At 27.6% G+C, this 22,435-nt stretch overlaps 1 protein-coding gene across 1 annotated transcript; it reads left to right on the plus strand.

Annotated features, from left to right (window-relative positions):
- The first annotated feature begins 16,921 nt into the window (after window positions 1–16,921).
- Window positions 16,922–18,519, plus strand: LOC108467140 (calmodulin-like protein 3). The gene has a single exon (XM_017767681.2). It carries the CDS (start codon window positions 17,167–17,169, stop codon window positions 17,848–17,850), a length of 684 nt encoding a protein of 227 aa, XP_017623170.1. The 5' UTR covers window positions 16,922–17,166; the 3' UTR covers window positions 17,851–18,519.
- Window positions 18,520–22,435: the final 3,916 nt, after the last annotated feature.

Here is a 22,435-nt window from a genome sequence, read left to right on the forward strand (position 1 = left end):
TTAAATAAGTTGTAAATAATAGATGAAAAGTCGAAACTTAATTACAAATTATTTTAGCCCTAATTATATATGTTCAATCGGTCCATTTGCTAGCTCAAGATAACAAGAATCGAATTGCATATAGAATCAATAATATGAAATTAATGAAAACAATGAAATAAGAGAAATAGATTGTATATATCATTATTTGTAGTGAATATATTTTCTCACTAAGTACAAAGATGACTTAGAAATTAATTTAATTTCTTTGAATTATTATTTAAATAATTGAAGTTTGAAGAATTAAATTAATTAGTCATCATGAATTTGTTGAATAAGATAATTAAATATATTTTTAATAAATTCTAATTCGGTAAAGTTATCATGACTTCAATGTAATTAGATTTGGGTTAAGAAAATATTTTAATTGAGAAATTAATTTAGTTAAATCAATTAATTAAATTAATTGATTAAATATACATAATATTTTGGAACATAGCAAATAGTTATTGAGTTGGGTAAATTATAAGTGTTAGATAAAAGTCTAAATAACATATATAATTGTGCCCAATGCGTAAAAGTCTCAAATTGACCCCGTTAAAGTATGAGGGGTGGCAAACCCTAGTCCTTTTAGAGTTGCCACCACCCGTATGTATTCTACTTAGAGTAGAAGTTTTATTCTCTAATAAAATATTATTCTTGAATTAACCCTTATTCGAACAAAACTCTTGTAGTCCTTCTCTATAAAGAGAAACTATGGGCTAAACTATTTACACACATGATTGAGTCTTTATTTTATCATAAAATAGTTGAAATTTATTTTTAGAATAAATTATATTTTTCTGAGGGAAGCTTATAGTTTTAGGTTATAGAGAGAATCAACTTTTCCACTGAAAGTTAATAAAAAATTTCATTTTGTGCACTTGATTCATGTTATTTGAGCCCACACTCAAAGCTATTCGGGGTTTGAGAATAGCAGCGAAAGTCGTTAGGTTGAATGTAAGGATCGCTCTTAATTGCTTTGTACAAAACACAAGTACAATTTTGGTTAAGGGTTTATTGTTATAATTATCACAAGATTCAGTTTTAAGAAAAAAAAATTAAACTTCCACTTTGCCTTAAAAACACAATTTTCTAAACCGATTGTTTTGACAATGTGTATTAGATCCAGGTTGGGCTATGTTTGTAGTATAAATCGATACCAAATTTTCTCTCATTTTCTCATTATTTGATTAATTATGATAAGAAGTTACATTCTTAAATTGTATGCATGTTTTGGATTATTATGTATGTGGATAAATATATGGATTATTTTATTATTTTGATCTCATAATTTTTCCAAAGGTTGTGATTTTTAGAAGTTAGATCCATTGTAATTTAGGTTTTCATAAATTTTGGGTTTGTAATTAGATCGTAGGATATCATTTCCATGCACGTTTAATTTTGTTTTTAAAAAAACTAGAAAATTTCATTTGAACTGAAAACGGACTAGGAATTTTTGTAACCTAAAATTTTGGACAAAACTTGGAGAAACGAGGCAATCAACGATAAGATCAAAATCGAAATCGTAATTGAACGAGACAAAGTAAACTTGATGGGAATTAACGGTGGTTGTTGACTGCTAGTGGCTTACAATGGCTGGGATGCGGCCGGTGGTGGCCAATGGTGGTCTGTGTTGATGGCCCGACAGTGAAACCCACTTTCAATTAAGTGTTTTGAGTTTGTGAGTTTTGAGATTAATTTTGGCGATCAGGTTAGCTTCTGGTTTTGGGATCTTTTTGGTGGAACCCACAGGATACTTGACTTTTACCTAGAAGACCCATAAAACAACACTAAAAGCTTAATTAATTCAACTTAACTTCAAAACTAAACTTAAAACATAGAAAATAACTTGAATACAAACTCCTTCAATGGTGAAAAGAGCTTAAGTGTAACATCCCAAATTTTTTGGTTTTGAGTTTGTAGATTTATGTAAAGAATGAGTTATTGGTTTGATGGTTAAAAGTTAGTGTAATTGGCCTAAAGACATAAGTTCAATTTCCCTTGCTCTTGCTAACTTTATTTTCTTGTAAATTTTTGCTCCCTTTTCCTTGGTATGTCGTCCATGCCTATAGAAACCTTAGGTTTAAATACCAATTTTAGCACATAAATTAGCCTTTTTCATTCATATTCTTTTTCTCCTTGTCGCCCAACCCTTCACCCCCTTCTGTTCATCTCTGTTTTTCTTTCTTTCTTTCTTCCTTTCCTTTTCCTATCATTGTTGTCGTAACCCCTACATTCCATTCTTCTGCATTCTTCATGAATCTGTTGTCACAAAGTTGAATCAGGAAGGTTAAGTTAATAAGGTAGATTTGATTTTACATTTTTGTTTCCTTTCATTCTCTTTATTTTCTTGTGCTGATGAATTATGTGATCTCGTGACTTAACTTTTGGCAAAGGTTCAGATCTAAATCCCTTAGATCTTTAATGAATAAGGTGGCCATCTGTATCTTTCGAGTGACTAGAAGTAGAGTAAGTGAAATTGGTAGGTTTTAATTCCTCTATTAAGCCAAATTCAATAGAATATCCTAGGATTGTTGCTAACGATTTAGTCTTACTGTTAGGTACAAATTTGAACTAGATCTAGTTAAATCCAAGACTTAGAAGTTGCAAGTAACGTCAGTACTTCAGAGTGCGAATTTTCCAACTGTGTATTCTAACCAAAAGTTAGCAACTGAGTGAGGTTTTAGGACCATACGACTTGCCCACACAGGCAGTCGGCATGGTCGTGTGCCATTGTATTGTTAAGGTTAAAATAGGGACATACGACCTAGGAAAGGTTATAAGGCCATGTGACCATTGTTGGGAAAAGTTATCGATTTGCCCACGGCCACAATGAATTACATGGCCTGGCCATATGACCATGTACCTCAAAAACACGATCTATACCCCTCACACGGCCATGTAACCCCTATTCAACTATTTTTTTCACTATTTTGTGGAATGTTTCATTTTAGTCCCCAAGTAATTCCCTGCATGTTAGAGCTCTTGTAAGTATGGTTGAGACTAAATTACTGTTTAATTGATTGTATGACCGTAATTGATATGATATTGCTTGTATGTAATTTAACGACCCGATAGTCACGGGTAATCGAAAAGTGTATTTTTGGGTCTCCATTTTCATAAAATAGAGTGTAAATATTTATTAAAAATATTTACAAAGTTAGTTGTATAGTTAATTAGGTTCTGGTTAGGTGAATTAGTTTGAATTAAGAGTAATTAGGTATAAGGACTAAATTGCATAAAGGGTGAAAGTTTAATTATAGATTAGAGAAAAAGTAAAGGGACTAAATAAGCAATTAAGCCATAAATTAACAAGTGTTTGGTGTTGGTAAGGACATGTGTAAAATTTATATACATGTATTTATTTATATTATATACTTACTTAATATTTAAGCATATATAAATATTATTATATTATATTAAATTAAAACATAAAACAAAATAAAAGAAAGAAAAAGAATTAAAAGAAACCAGAAAGTTGAAATGAAACAAAGGGAAAAAGGAAAGGAAAAAAAAAAGGAGAAAAAGCTAGGGTTTTCAAGTGTTCAAAGCTCAATTGGTTAGTCAATTTAGTCCTTTTTCTTATAATTTTTATGTTTTTAGAATCCTAGAACTAAATATACCCAACCCATGTCAAAATTTTAGAAATTATTGAGTTTTTAAATGTTGTCTATGTCCATTAATTAGAGTATTAGGGACTAAATTGATAGATTTTTAAGTTAGAAATGAAAAAGGATTGAATTGTAGAATAAATAGTAAATTTTGAGTAAAAGGGACTAAATTGTAAAAATTTAAAAATTTAGGGATTTAAGTGAAATTAAAGAGTTGAATTTAGTCTAAAGTGGAAATTGAATGGAAATATGGAATTAATTTTGAAGAAATAAAGTTAGTCTCGGTTTAGGGATTAAATTGAAAATTAGGCAAATGTTGAATAAAAATTGAAATATTCAATGTAAAATTGTATTGTATTCATGAATTTTAATTGTTTCAATTCCGTAGCTATCGTTGTGCCGGAAACCTCAGTTAAGAAAGGAAAAGATAAAGTCGACGAGGAGTAGCTCGGAAATTTTGATTTGTATTTCTATAATCCGAATTTAATTGTTAATTGTTATAATTTAATTTAATGTACATGGTAAGTGTTGAGATGAAAATTATTGTGTTTTGCAATTGAAATGGATTGATTTAGTATGTGATGAATTTAATAAATTTATATTGATTGAATTAGTATATATATACTGAATATATTGATTATTTGAATTGAAATGAATATTGGTTGTATTTGAAAAATGAAATTAAACCCTATTAACTATATCGGGCTGATTCAGATATAGATGACATGCCATAGGATTGGAAGAGTTCAGGGATTTCTTTGACTTCGAGTTGCTGAGACACTGGGTGTCAATTTACTACTTCGGATTAATTCGATGAGGCACTGGGTGACAATTTACTTTAGTTTAGCCGATGATACACTAGGTGTCAAATTATTACTTCGAATTAACCAATGAGGCACTGGGTGCCAAACTGGTGTGTTTTGGTTGTATCCGTGTATCTGTCCGAGTCCGAGTTGTGTTAATAAGGGTAATTAAAAGAAGTGATATTATGAAAGGTATTTGATAATACCGAATGTGAAATGGAAATGAGACATATCAATTGTGTGACATATTGTGAAAAACTATTTGAGATAGCAAATGATGAGAATTGAATGTATTGTGAATAAATTAATAAATTGAATGACTAATGTTAATGTGCAAGTTATATTATTTTACTTAAAGTATTCGGATTATAGGAATACCACTGAGTTTATACTCAGCGTACGGTTTTGTTTTCTGTGCATAGGTTAGGTACTTAAGTTGATCACCTATTCAGCATCCATGAACGATTCCGATCTCAAACGTGGTGATGTATATTTCTTTTTGTGTCGGCATATACCTAGGGCATCTAAGTGTAACTACTTTGTGGATTGATTTTAGATATGATTATAAGTAAATTTTGGGTTGGTTATATATATATATATATGCTCATGTTTGAAGTTATAATATAACATGTTTTAAATTGATGTTCAAATTGAAATAATATAGGCAAATTAGGTTAAAATTGACATGTTTACAAATTTGATTTGAATGAGGTCCTATTGAAATGTTTTGACAATATAATTGAAGTACCTAAGAAGGTACATTGGTTAGATAACCTGGTTGATCATTTTAACATGTTTTAAATGAATTTGATTGTGTTTTAGATTGGTTGAATAAATGGTTTTTGAGCTGCTTGGTGTTCAAGATTGCAGGGTATGGTAAACTTGTTGTTTAAAGTTCATTTTGAGTCTACACAGCTAGACACACGGGCATGTAACTGGACCGTGTGAGACAACGGCTAACACATAGGCATGTGGTTTGGCCGTGTGTCCCTTGCAACCTTAGAATTTCAAAACAGAATGCCCAGGTATTTTCACACGGGTAGAGACACGAGCATGTGTCTCAGCCGTGTATGACACATGGCCTAGTACACAGGCGTGTGGCTTGGCCGTGTGACCCAAGTCAGAGAGTTACACGGGTATCGGCACGAGCTGGGATACGATCGTGTATCCCTACTTCGAATACCCACATGACCTAAGACATGGGTGTGTCTCTTGACCGTGTGAGCCACACGGCTTGGACATATAGGCATGTGTACTATGTTTCTTTGAAAAATCTTGATGTTTTTGAAAAAATTTCTTGAGTATTCGGTTTAGTTCCGATTGGTTTCTAACACATATTTTAGGCCTTAAAGGTTCATAAAATGGACAATTTGGTTAATTTATTACATGTATATTAAATGATTTAGAAATATTTGTGTTTGATCTGTTAAGTCCGATAATACTCCATAACTCTGTTCCGGCAACGGATAAGGGTTAGGGGTGTTACATGTAAACATTTTTCATTGCTACTATTAATATTGATTTCATGAAAATCATGTCTCTGAAATTGTTAAATCGAAACATGCTAAGCATGCAATTGATACTGTTACTATTGTTGTGTTGTTTAGCATGTGATATGCTACATGATTGGTATGTCATTTTTCAATGTATAAGGTTGGGTTTTTTGGATGACAGAGAAGTTTCATGGAGTACCGGCAATATTTAAAATTCGCATTATTATTGTCAGTGCACTGCACCGGAGTATTGAGGATTACTGGCAGCTTTTATCTACAAAATCGTTGTGTATTCACAACTACTGGAAGCGTATTAATCTGTATTATTGGTGGCTTGACCACAACATTGGCAACATTGTCTACACTTATACTGGTAGATTATCTACAATATTGTTACTGGTGGATTATTCACATCAAGCTTTAGCTCGCATTGTTTGGAGTTTGGTAGACGGGTTCTGGGGAACTCGTAGTATGTAGCGGTTGGATGGGTAAGATTATTGCACTGTTTCACTGAGTATGCCATATACATAAATTTTTATGCCGTCATAAACTGTATGTATTGTATACTGTAATGTTTGTTATTCTGTTTGCCTACATGTCTACCTTTGCTTAGACTCACACTGAGCTTTCTTAAGCTCACCCCTTTAGTTTATTGTTTCTCTTGTAACGATCAAAACTAGGACTAGACTCAGCATGCGAATGACTCTCAGACTTCGGACTATTTTTAATTGAAATAAAATTTTTCTATAATTTTTCATTGGTTTTTGGACTATAATTTATTAGACTGGATTGCAGCTTGGTAATTTTGTTTCGAGGGAATATTTTATGCATGGATCATATGTTTGAATAGTTCAGACTTAATAACCGGTAAATGCATGCTATTTGGACTTAGTAAAATCTGGAATGGTTTATTTCCACTGCAGTACATGTGTTCATGGTTTTTATGAAATAAGTTGACAATATAACTTTACAAAGACATTCACCTTTTATCTCATTTCCATGTCCAAAATACATTTCATTAGCTTCCATCTCCAATAAAAAAATTTCTTTTCATAAATTTATTTATTTAACTCATACTCCAAATTTTCTTGTAAATTCACTATATCTAATTCTAGAATAGTGCCACATGCTTTAACGAAAATTTTAGGGTATTATATTATCTCCACACTTTCTCATTTATAGACTTGATGAATGCTCTCATGCGTGCTTTCTAGTAGATGTAATTGGAGCCATCAAGCATAGGTGGCTTAGAGATTGAACTTCATTCTATTTCTCAACAAATTAATAGCAGGATTCTCACTAAATTCGCATGATGTCTAGCTTTGTTACCAATTGAAAGTGTGAGTTGCTAGTTCAATTTTTATTTGAGTTGCAACTAAGAAAACAATTGAAAATTAGAATTATATAAAAAAAAACATAACTAATTAGTTACTTGGCTCAAATATAATCCTACATCTGCAAGGCCTTTCCCATTAAATACAATTGATGATTTAAGCTCAACTAACTCCAATCATTTCAACTTCACTCCCACATTGTTATTTAGATTAAACTCTTCCATTAGGTCTTTCCCTAATGAAATCTTAGACTAAATAGATAAAACAATTCACTTACAACACAAAAACTCTCATGAATGTTCCTCACAATCAATGGATTTAAGCTTCCTAATTTGCGCACATAAAACAATAAACAAGTCTTCATTATATATTCTTTTTATGCACTTGTAAACCCAACTAGTATGATTACAATAAACCACTAGAGTTTCACCTCAATTTAGCTCATTGTTATGGAATGAGATAAAGCAAAAATATCTCCCACTTGAAATTCTTCAAACACACATCACTCTAAATAAGGAAAGTAAATCATACTAAATCACTTCAAATTGTCCTTATTTGACTGAATATCTTCCTCAATAATAACCACAAAAAAAAGAGAGGAGATTTTTAGACATGTGAGCAAGTGTGATTACATCCTACCAGATATAATTTTTTAAACGAGAATAACGATCATGTGATAATTGATATGATGTTGGGAAATGATTTTTTTTTTGCACAACAATGATTCAAATTTAGGCTATTCCTAAGAAATGTGAACACCCGACTAATAGGCTATAACTGAGAGTTTATATGATTTTTTTATATGTAAATGTAAAAATTTAGTTAAATTATTTTAAAATAAGCTATTCATCCTTTTTATGAACTTTGAAAAACCTATTTACAGGGACATTTGGCGTCGAAGAGGTTAGATTGAGTTCATTAATATTGTAATTAAATATACCGAAACAAATGAAGTTTTGATTTAAGTAAGAATGGCACTTTGGAAATTTTGAGGTTCCTAATTCTAAATTTTTTCCATATGTGGTTTATTTATGGGAGTTGGTTAGATATATTTTGGTTTATTAAGTTGTTAATTTAGTTATTAGTTTATTTATTAATTGATCGATTCTTTAAACAGTTTTTTAGATTATTCTTTTTTACAATTTTTGACATTAAAATTCAACTTCCATTTTGGGTTTGATTTTCATGTTTAAGTGGACTATAACTGTGGTTGAGAATCTTGAGATCTTCATTGATTTTAGTTTTTAAAATAAAAAGATAAATTATACAGTTGGTCACATAATTTTATTAAGTTTTAATTTAGGATATTGAAAAAAATTCATAGTATAGGAATTGTCATTACATACTTTTATCATTTTAGTCACTGTCGATGCATACTTTTATCATTTTAGTCGCCCACCATTAATATATCATTGCATAAAGTCATTTTAGTCACCAACTTTAATAAATTTTCATTTTGATTACTCTTTTATTTTTAGAATTTAGCTCTTGAGAAAATTTAAATTTTTCACTTGTAACTCAATTCCATGTAAAACTTATATTTTTCCATGTAAAACTCTAGTTTTTCCCTTTATTAAAAAACTAAAACCATTTTTAAATAAGAAAAAAATGAAATTTAAAAGAAAAATGGTTTTTCTTGTGAAAATTTAAATTCTCCCTATAAAATCCAAGTAATTTCTTGTAAAACTCCAAGTCTTTCCCTCATATCGAAACAAACTAAAATTAATTATAAAAAAAAGATAAATTAATCTCTCTTATAAAAACTCAATTTTCTCCTATAAAATCTCTGTAAAACTTAAAAGGTTACTCTTTCTCTTGAGAAAAATAAAACTAATTATAAAATGGAAAAAAAGATAAAATATTTTTTCCAACCCAAATTTCACAGTAAAATTCAAGTTTTTCCTGAAAAATTAAAATTAATTTTAAAAACAGAAAAAATAAAGGAAATTAAAAAGATAAAATGAATTATCAAAATGAAAACATACTAAAGTTGGATGATTAAAATGAATGTATGTAATGGCAAATTAACTATGGGAGACTAAAGTTAAGTGATTAAGTGTGAAATTTACCTAAAATAAAAAAATAAATTATTTTTAATTTAAACCAGAAAGAGAAAACAAAGTAGAAACAAGACTATCTTAATGAAACATGTGAAAATAGATCTTATCTTAATCTGAGTATCGTATATTATTACAATCATATTAAAAATATAAATATCGATACATTAACAATTTATTTCATAAATATTTGCATACATTTATATATTTATTCCGTATCATATTACTTTTTTTTCTTTCTTATTTTTCATTTACTTTAATTATATTCAATTATGTAACAATGAAGTTTGTAGGGAAGTAAAGCATGGAAAAGAGAAAAGAGGTGTACGTTGAAACGGGACGGAGCATTGATGGGGATAGCAAAGAGCAAAGGTTGTCTTGATCCGTTCTGTGGGACAGTGTCCTGTCATATAACAGCCTGTTCATTTCTTACAAAACATGGCCCTCTTTTCGTCTTTCTTGCTTTGCGGATCCTTTTGAAAAACTTTAACTAAAAATAAAACAAAAATGGGCCCCCTATAAAACAGTCATTAGAAAAATGGACCCAAGCCTCAATTATGAATTTACGATCCATCACATGCTTCCCTCCTAAACTCAATCAACCATATCTCATTGGTTGAGGTTACAAAATATTCTCTCTGTGTTCCAACAATATTTGGATTTCCTTTTCTCTCCTCCTTTCATCATTCACAATAATTGAAGTATCTTTCAATTTTATTTCAACAAAAATTATCACTCATATATCTATAATCATAATTATAAATACAAATAATATATGTGAAAATAATTGTCATTAAAATTAATCATTACAAAACATGATTAGATTGATAATTAGAATAATATTTGAACAAAGCCTAAATATAATTATTCTTGAAATGTCATTATTCTAAATAATATTTATTTCGAACTTCAACGAGTTGTTTTCAAATAACTACTACATTGGATGTTAGTTGTTTTAACTAAAATTTTGTTTTGAACGTAATTATTCTCGAGGTCTAAAAGAGATATTAAATAAAATGATAATCCAATAATTTCAAGAATTATAATTCAATTAATTGATAAATAATTAAAGAGTTTTAAGTCAAAGAAGCAATGTTTAGTATGATTAAAAAAATAGAGTTTACATGATTGACCATATTTGAGCCACAAAAAAAGAAAAAGAATGAATCATTTTTGTTTGATCTAAAGTGAAATGTTACAGTAGCTAAATTGGTGTTAAATAGTAAATTTTTGGACTGTTTAGAAAAAGGACCCAAAAAGGAAAAAGACTAGTCTGGATGCTGATGGAAATTGGGCTTTTCTCAATGCTTTGGGCAGGAAAATATTGTGTGTTTATGGATATAGAGAAGGAAAATGAAAGGGAGATTTAATATTGGATTTAGGCTTATGAAGAAAGTTTCTCCATACCTGAATTTGGACCTCAAGTTTACCCTATTGAAGACTAGACCTACCTTGGAGCCATTTGTACCTCTTTAGCTAAATGCCATAATTTTACTTTTAATCCTTTTAACTTTGGCCAAATGCTTTTTTGACCCAACATAAAATTTTTGACTTCATCTCCTTTACTAATATTGAAAAATCTTAACTCAAACTTAAAGTTAATATTTTTATTTAACAAATGAAATTAATTGAATCAGTTTGAGTAATTCAATTTTTATTCTGAAATCAAATATGAATTTTAAAAATAGGTTAAATATGTTGTCAATTTCTATAAATTGATAAATTTTTATATGTAATTAAAAAGTTAAAAAATTAGTCTTACTTCTTTTTATTTATAAAAATCTCAATTCAATCATTAAAATAGTAAGTATTTTCTATCAAAATTTGTCAACTTAAAATTTAATTTCACTATCTTTATACGACGTGACATATGATTTACAGAAAATATACATATTAATTAACAAATTTTGATAGCAACTACTAATAACAATAATAATTAAATTAAAACTTTTAAAATACAGAAATTAGAAACTCAAGTACAAAAACTAGCCATACATTTTAACCTTTAAAAAAATCCAATCGAATGCATAAGCTATTCCAACTAGAACCCAATTCGATACTCAACTAAAATTTATAGTGGTTGCTTTTTTTTAGCATTTTGGTTTCCCTTTGGTAAGAAACTTTCCATCATCGTGTTGTAGCCACCCAGAAGTTAAAGGTCAAAGCATGTGGAGGATGTGGTGTTAACATCCTTTAATTAAAGCTTTTCAATATTCTTCTTTGTTAAGATTGTGGAATTCAAATGATTAAACTCTACCAACATTTTATTATTTTAATTCCTCCTTAACCGTTAAATACTTACGGATGAAAAAAAATTTAACTTATCACAAACATTCAATTGAAATTTATCGGTATCAAATTTGGAGAATTAATACAAATTAATTATAATGGAATAACATTTGATGCACCGTCGTTACATGAGCATGAATGTGTAAAACCAAAATTAATGAAGGATTTATAAATAAATATGATTAACTTTTTAAATGTAATTAACTACTAATTAAAATTATTATATTTTCCTTCTCTAATATAATCAACTTTCTCTATAACAGCCCATTTGTCTATTAAGATTTTACCTATTATAGAGAAGTGGTTGTAATACCCTGTTGTTATAGAGAGATAATTATTGTAATTTACTGTAAAATTCATATAATGAATTTCATCAAAGGAAGAAAGTGGGAACTATATTTAAAAAAATAAAGAAAATAGAAAACAAATCAACAAAATTAAAAGACATACAGCAAGTGCATGCATTATTACCTTCTTTCACATTACTAATTATGGAGTTCATAAATTTAACAAGTTCAAGTAATCAATTTAAGTTATCGAATTAAATTAATTAATTTATCATGAGTTATTAAATTCAAGTAATCAATTTATAAGTTTATGATATTTCAAATTCATGGTAGAATATTTAATTAGAGAATTTAATAATTTATTGATTTGATATATTTAATTACACTCGTCAAAGACTATTTCATTTAATGAAATATGATTAATAAAAATTTATGTGAAATTTAAACATTTTATCCAAATAATATTTTAATAAATATAATTTTATTTAAAAATTATAATTAACATGCTTGTTTATATGAAATAGTTATAATTTTATTTAGAATTTTAGAGAAAATGTTGTTATAAAGAAATAATTTAATAGAGAATGTACTTTATAACTATGGCTATTGCTTTTATAAGGCAAAAGATGTAATATAGAGTTAAATTTATAACTGTATCACTAAAAATAGTTGTCTATCACTTTGTTACATTTTAGTATTTGATGATGGTATAGATAAAATGCACAAATTGAAATTTGATGACTTTTTTATTTCCGCCACCTTCAGTGTTTCAGCCTGTTTATTAGCTAGGTACAACAGAGTGGTTATTTCTAAGCATAAGAGGTATTTGTGCTTGAGTGGTTATTTCTAAGCATGTGCAACGAAGTGGTGGGGGGTGCTTTTAGCTCAAAATATGGGACTTAGGAGAACAGCTTAATCAAAAGTGTAAATTGGAGTTGTGTCTATGGTTGATGACATAAAATTTCGACATGAGGATTGAACAAGTAGTTTTAGGATGCATATCTTAACAATCAAAGAAGCAGACATTTAATTTTGCATTCGCTTCCTATTTATAACCATCATGAGTTGTGTGTATGTGCGTATTTGTAATAACTCTTATGATGAATGGGTACAAAATCGTGACTTAGATTTTCTATTTGTCACACCTTCAGCACCTCGATAATTGACGTTGCGGTATTCTCTCTATAATTATATAATAATTCTTTTACATATTTAAATTTTTATAATGTTTAGTACTTTTTATAATTTTTAAAAATTTTATAATTTTGCACTTACTTTAAATGAATTTAAACAACCATTTGTCTAAATTTATTATATTTTTTTATTATTTTTAGAAAATAATTTTTTCTAATGTGGCATACCATGTCAGTGTATTTAATTTTTTTAATACTTTTTTTATGATGTAACATGCAATGTTAGCACTGTCTACCATGTCAGCATCGTTATAATATTAGGGTTGTTAATGATTGAATCAATCAACTAACAGTTTCCGTTAATCCAAGTAAAATATATTTTTTTTAAAATTCATATAAAAAATATAACAGAGGTGAATAGGACAATTTCTACAATACTTCATTAGTTTATTATCACCCTTAATTTGATAAAATTCTTTTACTCCTTGGGTGAATTTTATCACATTAACAGTAGCATAAACTAAGATAATTGTGGCATATACCTTCAAAAATAAATAAATAATATTAAGAGATAAGAACGAGAGAGACAGAGAATCTTAAGCTAATTAAAATTTTTTGGTATGACCAACAAAAGCAACGCATCCGATGCTGCCAAAGCCAAGTTTTTGGATCTTCCATGCCATATAACTGCATAGAATATGTTCCAGAGTCAACAGGTTCTTCTTTTTCTTTTCTTTCTTTTTCTTTTTATCATTAATATGAGTTAAAATATGCTCTAACTCCAGTATTCTTTTATATTTGAATTTTTTAAAAATAAAAATTTATATTTATTTGTTAGTACTATCAAAATTTTTCTATTAAATTTATTGGTGTGGAACTTTGAAATAAAGAAAATACTTAGCTTGTAGCCTACATAAAAAATTAATATTGTAATGAACCTGAATTTATTGGTTGCTGACTTGGCATTTTTTAAAATTTTTGACTAAAGCTAGGGACCTCTTTATAATTAGTCTAGAATATTTTTTGAGGTTTATTTGCAACATAAGAACCCCTAATCCTTATCATCACCCAACACCAACCATAAGAACCGCATCAATCCTCATCAGTGTCCAACAGCCACCACCACCCCATCTCTACGGTTCCTCAATCCGCTACCCCTGCACCATAAGATCCTTACAATAAAGAACTTAATTAAAATGTTTTAAACTTTAGGGACTAATTTCAAATTTGAGAAAAAATTTAGAGAATTGATCTGAATTAATGCCAGTGCATCCTCCGTTTCAGAGTTGTGTTTTATATTTTTGCTTATAATTTCTAAAATTTGTTTATAGAATTGGAAACTAATCATCAAAATTTCAAAACTTATTGGAAGCATAATTTCATTTTTCAAGTTTCGAGTTTGATTGAATCTTATAATACTATCATGAACGAAATGAAATGAAACTTAAAGATAAAATACTATATCCAATTTATATTTTGGGTATAAAAATCAAATTCCATTAAAAAAAAGAAAATATTTGCTACTAAGTCAGAGAAAGTATTTCAATTTCTGTTAAGGTGTTGCGAAATGCTTTACTGCATGGATCTTATGGTGTGAGGACAGCGAAGTGAGGAGTGATAGAGATGAGAGTACTGGGTGTTGAGTGGTGATGAGGATTGACGGTTCTTATCATAAATATTGGGTTTATGTTGCAAATAAAGCCAAAAAAGGAAAAAAAAAGTGTTTTGGACTAATTATAAAGAAGTCTCTAGCTTTAGTCAAAAGTAAAAAATAAAAATAAAAATAAAAATTATATCAACAATTCGTTAGTGGATTAACAGAATTTTTAATGGTAAAGACTAATTTGAGCAAATTATCTTAATCGAATGATTAAATTGATAAAAAATAAAAAGATCTAAGTAAGAAAGATATTATTTTAAAGTGAACTACGATGTAATTTACCTAAATAAAATAAAATAAAATAAATTAGGAATGCATAAAATTCAACACAAAACATTAAAGAAAGTAGAGAGAAAAAAAGCAAAAGAAAGTGGTGATAAATTATAGGGCTGCTGGCCTAGGTCGTTTTCTTTAGAGATTATTTTATTTGGTTAATATCTCCAAAATTGTTGGTAATAGAAGCTTGGATGTTGAAATCTTGGGAGATTCCCATCTTGTGAGGTAAAACCGAAAAGAATATGTATGGAGTGTTTTATGCTTTCAAAAACGACACATCTTATGTCTATTTGGAACCTCCATCTCCTCCTTATTTCTAACTCCATATCAACAACATAGGAGTAGCTTAATTCAAGTTTTAATATTTATATACAAAATGATTGCTACAAAAATTACAATAATATCCTTTTATGTATAAGAAAATTTATATTATTACAAGATATTTTTGTACTTTTACATATAATGTCATTTGAACTTCGCCACTGACATTTATAAACTCTTTACTAACATTATAACATATCGATGTGTTATAAAAACATGACAATATCATTAAATAATAAGAGTGAGTTTAATATTTTTAATCTGATATTTTTACCTATTTAAATTTCTTTTTTCTTGCAATTTAAACAATTTTAATTTCAGTATATATTGCATAAATATGTGTTATTATTATTAGTTTCAAACAATAGGTTTTTATTTATTTATTGGATGTTATTTTTAAACTACACTTGTGTTTAAATACGTGATTTTTACAAGCATATGTGTGTGATAGAATTACTAGTAAGATTTCGTTTTGTTTCGAAAACATATTTATATTTTTTATTTTTAGAAAACAATTTTTAAATTAAAAACATGTTTGATAAATAAAAATAAAAATTTTGTTTTCAATAATGAAAGCATGTTTGGTAGCTTTTTTTTATAATAGAATCTCAAGAAATATAATAAACAAATTTTACATGTATATAGATTCAAATTAGGGTATCAAATTTAATATTTGAAAAATAATTGAAAATTTCTTCTTCTTCTTTTTGCGATAAAATCAATTTAAATTAGGGTCAATTCACTTAAATTTTAAAATAAAATCACTATTTTTACTTTTATAAAACATTTTTAACGAAAATAATGAAAACGCTTTTTATTTATATCAAATTTCATGTATTTTCATTTTTAAAATTATTTTTAAAATTTTTCAATAAAACATATTTTCTTCAAAATTTTCAATAAAACATATTTTCTTCAATACTTTCATTTTCCATGAAAGGAAATGAAAATAATCTTTGTTTGATAAACCAAACGGAACCTAAGTCTTTACAAAAAGCTAAATTTTAAACTCTAATTGATTGAATTTTCCAGATAATATAATATTTTTATTTGCAACATATATAAACTACTAATAAATAGCATATAATAATTTGAATATCCAAATTCATTATTTATTTTACATTTTAAAATATTTATTTTAAACTTTTAGGTTACTATATTTGGATATTTAAACAAATTTAAATAATTCATAAACAATTTAATTAGTTCTCTTATTTAACACTAATAACAAATATAGTTTCTAATAATGTAAATTTTCTAATATTTTACGCATGAATTTTACATAAATTATAGACATTTAATTTTTTTTAAAACAAGTAATATAGAAGGAGAATCAAAAGAGTAAAAATTTTGATTATATATTTTTTTTACATAATATCTAAAACTATTTATATCTTAATTTTAACTCAACTCATAAATAAGAGGATAATAAATTTTAATGCGCTCAAATTTATATTTCTTTGTATTGATGATATTATTAATGTCAAATGAACTAAAACTCGTATATGAGGAATTGATATTTATTGAAAAAGAAAAGTCTAATGAAATAATGAATATATATTTGGAGATGTCACTCATGACTCAACTCTTTTTCTTTAATCACACTTTGCCACATCATTGAATTTTTCTTTACAGTTTTTTCAGTTCGACGCGGTTTTGTGGGATCCAACAGTCCCACCTAAATACGCGTATTCTCTCTCAATTGTTTTAGTCCCCAAAGTAAGCTTCTTTTTTATTATTAAGCTCTGTCGCCCCCAACCAAACCCTCCCTTCAAATCAAACAATCCCTCTTTTCTTCTTTCCATTAGCTGTTTTCTTCTTCTTCTTTTTTTTTTTTATGTACATCTTCTTCTTCTTTGTTGTATCTCACTGACAAGAAATATGGTGACGTCTCTACTGTTGCTGGCCCTTCTTTTTATAGCTGGCTTCCTTAATGTTTACTTTTATATTTCCCGCAAGAAGTTTCATGCATGGCTTCAATCTTTCTTCCCCAAAACCTGTTCATCAGCAGGATCAGTGGTGTCATCTGGTCCCAAGGCTGCTACTCAAGAAAAGAGAGATTCAAACAAGGTAGTGGAGCTGAAAAGGGTTTTCGCCACCTTTGACAAGAACGGTGATGGGTTCATAACGAAGCAAGAATTGAGGGAATCACTCAAGAACATCAGGGTGTTGATGACGGAGAAAGAGGTTGAAGATATGGTAGTGAAAGTGGATGCTAATGGAGATGGGCTGATCGATTTCGATGAGTTTTGCATCTTATGTCAGACCATGGATGGTGGTACTGATGCAAGTGGTACCAGATTAAAAGAAGATGATGGGATGAATGGAGAAGACGAACTGAAAGAGGCTTTCGATGTGTTTGACAAAGACAAAGATGGGTTGATTTCGTTTGAGGAACTGGGATCTGTGCTGTGTTCTTTGGGTTTGAAAGAAGGGAACAAATTGGACGATTGCAAAGCAATGATAAGGAAAGTAGACATTGATGGAGATGGAATGGTTAATTTTGATGAATTCAAGAAGATGATGAGAAGTGGTGGAGGACTAGTTTCTGTTTCTGCCTTCTAGCTACTAATTTTAACTTCATCAAATCTTCCAAGTAAGCCCTTTCCATCTCTCTCTTGCCCCCAATTTTAGGTTTAGTCCCTCTATTATGATAAAATTTAGAATTTTATCCCTCTACTTTAATTTGGTATAATTTAATCCCCTCTACTTTTAATAATGACGTTAGTAGCTCCAAATTAATAACACCATTAATGGGTGCTATTAAAGTAATGACATAAAACTTTTTCAAATAATTTTAAGCATTCTATTGACATAACAAAAAAAAAAAAAAAAAGATGATTCCATGTCTCACTTTAACGGCAGCTATTATGATGTTATCGATTCCGACGACATTATAAAAGTAAATGATGAGATCATATCAAATTAAAGTAAAGGGGTTAGATATCAAATTTTAGTATAATAGAGGGAGTAAGTTCACAATTAGACCATGTACGTGAAGATAATTGGTAGTTAACCTTCAAATTTGTTTCTTTGTTTGAACTGTTTTGACACGAGTAGGTTGGATGTTGTCACCAACATTATAATCCTTTAATTATCATTTCACAGTTGGTTGAACAAGTGTTTGTATTTGTCTAGATTTTAGTACTTGTGTCTGTATATACGAATCTACTGTATCTGTACATATATATATATAGCTTGAATGAAGGCTTCCATTTTGACCCTCTTTTGAAATTGCCCCTTTTCTTCATGAATTTTCACGTCCAATCTGGATTGTGGAAGCGAAGAGGGAAAGATCAACAATCCACGGCAGAGTAATTATCGCAATTCCAATCAGTTTCTGCTTTGAACAATTTTTTTTTTGCATTTCATCTTTTAATCATATAATTAGCTTCTAAAAATTCTTCCAAAATTACAATCATTAGTTATGAATATCCTAAAATTCTGATTTTGGTTTTGGTGGATCCAAACCGCAACGTGAATTGGATCGCGAATCTAGAGATAGTAGCCAGCCATCCTAATAATATAGTAATCTGCAATCACCAAAAACGATGCAGTATTAACTAGTTGTTTAAATTGGTGTATATGATAAAATTCTCTTCTTGTAATTCTAAATATGTATATTATATGTATTTTATTTTAGAGTTCATCACATCCTCCATCCACATGGATTAAAGGTTAGTTTAACATGGTTTGTTACGACTATTTTTGAGATAAAAATATTGTTAAATAAGATATTTTTAATGTATATTTATTATTTTATGACACCTTATTTAAAATAGATATTTTATTCTTCAAAAATACTTTAACACTTAAATCTTAAACTAAACTTTTTAAAATATTTCTCAAAATCACTTTTTAAAATAATGCTAAACTAGCACTAAATCTTTAAACAAAAGTTAGTTTTCTTTATCTAGAGAACTCAAATCCTATACTTCAAAAGATCAAGATCCTTATTGCTTTGATACATAACTAAGAGAGAGTTCATTAATTTGGTTGTTGGTTCCGGATGCGTAATTTTCAAAGAAATATTTATAATAATATATAAAAATACGAGTTTGGAAATTCTTTTATTAGATAAAAATATATTCTATTATTGAATTGACATTAAGAAAATATTTTTAAATAATAGAATTTTATTCCTTTGAAAATTGAGTATTTTAATTAGTTAATTATTATATATTATTTTAATTTAATTATCATTTAATTAGTATTACAGTTATATATAAATTAAAAATAAATTTTACTATTATAAATTAATGTTACAATTATATATCATTAAGATTTATCATAGCATTATTAAATTTAATTATTATTAAATTTTATTTTAAATTAATTATCATTTAATTAGAGTTACACTTATATATCAATTGAAATTAAGATTTATCATTATAAATAACTTTGAATAATATCATATAAATAAATTTTTATTTGTATAATAGAGTTCTTCTTCATTTCAACTCCACAATTGAGTATATTAATTAATTAATTATTAAATATATATTTAAATTAATTATCATTTAATTAGTGTTACAATTATATATCCATTAAAATTAAAGTTTACCATTATAAATAACATTGAGCATTTAATTTTTTCAAATAATAGCATCTAAAACATATCAGCATTATTCATACAACTCCACAAGTATAAAAACAAAGTTTGAAGGTTGAATATGAAACATTTTAGTGCTAAAATCAAAATCATTTTCAAGATGGATGATAGGTTTTTCTTTTTTCATCTCTGTTTTTATAGTCATATAAATGTAATATTATAATGATAATATTTATTTGTAGTTTTGATTTTATACTTTTCACTGTGAACTTGACGTGTATTGTGATTTAATCAATTCAATTATTTTTAACTATTTTTATTCAAAATTATGTACTGTTTAAGACATGTTAAAGGTGACTTGAAATAAAAATTATTGAATTGATCACATAAGAGAATATGACTACTAATAGATGTCGTATTCGGAGACATATAAGGAACATGCTTCATAAACATTACAACTGGATCTTAAAAAGCTGTCACCAACATTACAACCCTTTAATTACCATCTGAAATTTGGGACAGTTGGTTGAACAAGTGTTTGTATTAGTCAACATTTTACTTGTCCGTATATACGAATGTGCTGTATCTGTACATATATAACCTGAATGAAGCAATCTTTTTTGCTTCCATTTGGCGATTTTCTTCATCAATTTTCAATCTCTCATATGCATCTTCTTTCATGTCGAATTTGGATTGTAGAAGCAAAGAGAGAAGGACATATTTTATCATTTTATACTAGGTTTGTCAGGCTTAGTTCAAACAAAATTAAATTATGAATTACGATTTAATTAAATGAATTGAATTTTCAATCTCTATTATTCAATTGAATGCACTTAATAATCCATAAAATTACGAGGAAAAAATCAACAATTTACATTAGACTAATTATCTCAATCTCTATCATCATTTTAATTTAAAGTTTCTGCATATAACAATTGAAGTGTAATGTAGTAGTTGTTCATTTCATCCCTTTAATCATGTGATAGTGGATTTTGTTCATCAGAATAAAACATATTTAGTGGTCAATCATTTACTACTTTGAAAATATATTATTATACCTCATTCGCATCAAGACACATGACAAGCCGAAAGGCTCTTAAAAGTTTAATGTAATTTTGTATAAATTAATATTTAAGGTATACTTTAAGTTCACTCATATGTGTCAATTTTTGTATAAATTAAATTTTAAACCCTTATATTTTTTAATTGATTTATTTCACATAATTTTGAAATTTATTTCATTGAATATTTGTATGTATTTTTAAAAAATTATGCATTAATTTTATTATATACGATTCTTAAAATAATAATTTAAGTATTTAATAAATTATTTTAAATAATTTCTAAAATAAATATTAACATTGTAATTTTAGCTTTTCAAAGGAAAATATAATATATTAATATTTATTTTAATTAACTATTATAATATAATATTAAAATGTATAAACTTTTTAATAACATATTTAAATTTTAAGAAATTAATTTTAAAATTAGTAACTTTTTAAACATAAAGGGATAATTTAAAGAATTTTAAAAATAATTTAATCTTTTTAGCAGCAGACGTGAAATTAAATTTTAAAATATTAAATGATATATTTTCAAAATAGATTAATAAATTTAAAATTTAAAAATTTTCAAAAATAAAAAATATTATAAATAAAAATTTAATATATTTTAAAAACACATTTTCGTATAAGCTTAATTTAGGAAATTATATATATTATACGTTATTTTTATCTGATAAAATATTCAATTCAAAATATATGAAAATCATAAAATGATTTAAACTTAATCATAAAATTTATTAAATAATTTTTGAATACATAAAAAGAAAGTAGAAAAGATTAATCTTGTAATTAAATTGAGATAGAGATGGATAATATCCCTAAACAGAGGCTGCTCTTTTATCCATAAAATGGAAATCTTAATTAAAAATGATATAAATGAGTTTGATTAAAGAGAGAAAGCAGGGGAAAGGCTGGGCCTGGGCTCAATGATGAAAGGGATGAGTTGGTGGGGCAAATGAGGTCCTCGCGTCTCATTCTCAGCCCCCACATGGTTTATTTTTCCTCCTTTTTAAAGCTAAGCCCCTCAGGCTCATTCTCACACCTATTTTTTTATTAATAACAACCACCCCCAACCCAAGGGAGCAATCAAGGATTTTGGCCCTCTCTTTTAGAGGTGCTCATCATCAACTCGAATCAAAGTATGATATTAATATATTTTAAATTTATTCAAATCTAGTCTAATTTAAAAATAGACTTAAAATTTTACCTAAATTTATCTATTATTATATATATATTGTTGAAATTTTATATATTAGTCATTTTAACATTTTTAACATTTACATTATTGTAATGTTATAGATTCAATTTTATGTGTTATGAATATCATAAAATGTAAAAATAATATAATATAAAATACTGTGAATTTAAAAAACGAGTTAGGTTGGGTTGGGCTCGAGCTTTGAATGTTCAAGCTCGAGCTTAACTTATATTTTAAACGGTTTTAATTTTTTTATTCAAACCTTCCCGAATTTCGGACGGGCCTTTGGGTTGGACAGATAATCTGCCCATGAATAGATCTAGTCCCTTCCAA

Source organism: Gossypium arboreum, chromosome 7 (assembly GCF_025698485.1).
Source record: "Gossypium arboreum isolate Shixiya-1 chromosome 7, ASM2569848v2, whole genome shotgun sequence".
NCBI lineage: Eukaryota > Viridiplantae > Streptophyta > Magnoliopsida > Malvales > Malvaceae > Gossypium > Gossypium arboreum.

Coding starts and splice junctions, on each gene's coding strand:
- LOC108467140 (XM_017767681.2), top strand. CDS start 17,167: ATGGTGACGTCTCTACTGTTGCTGGCCCTTCTTTTTATAGCTGGCTTC.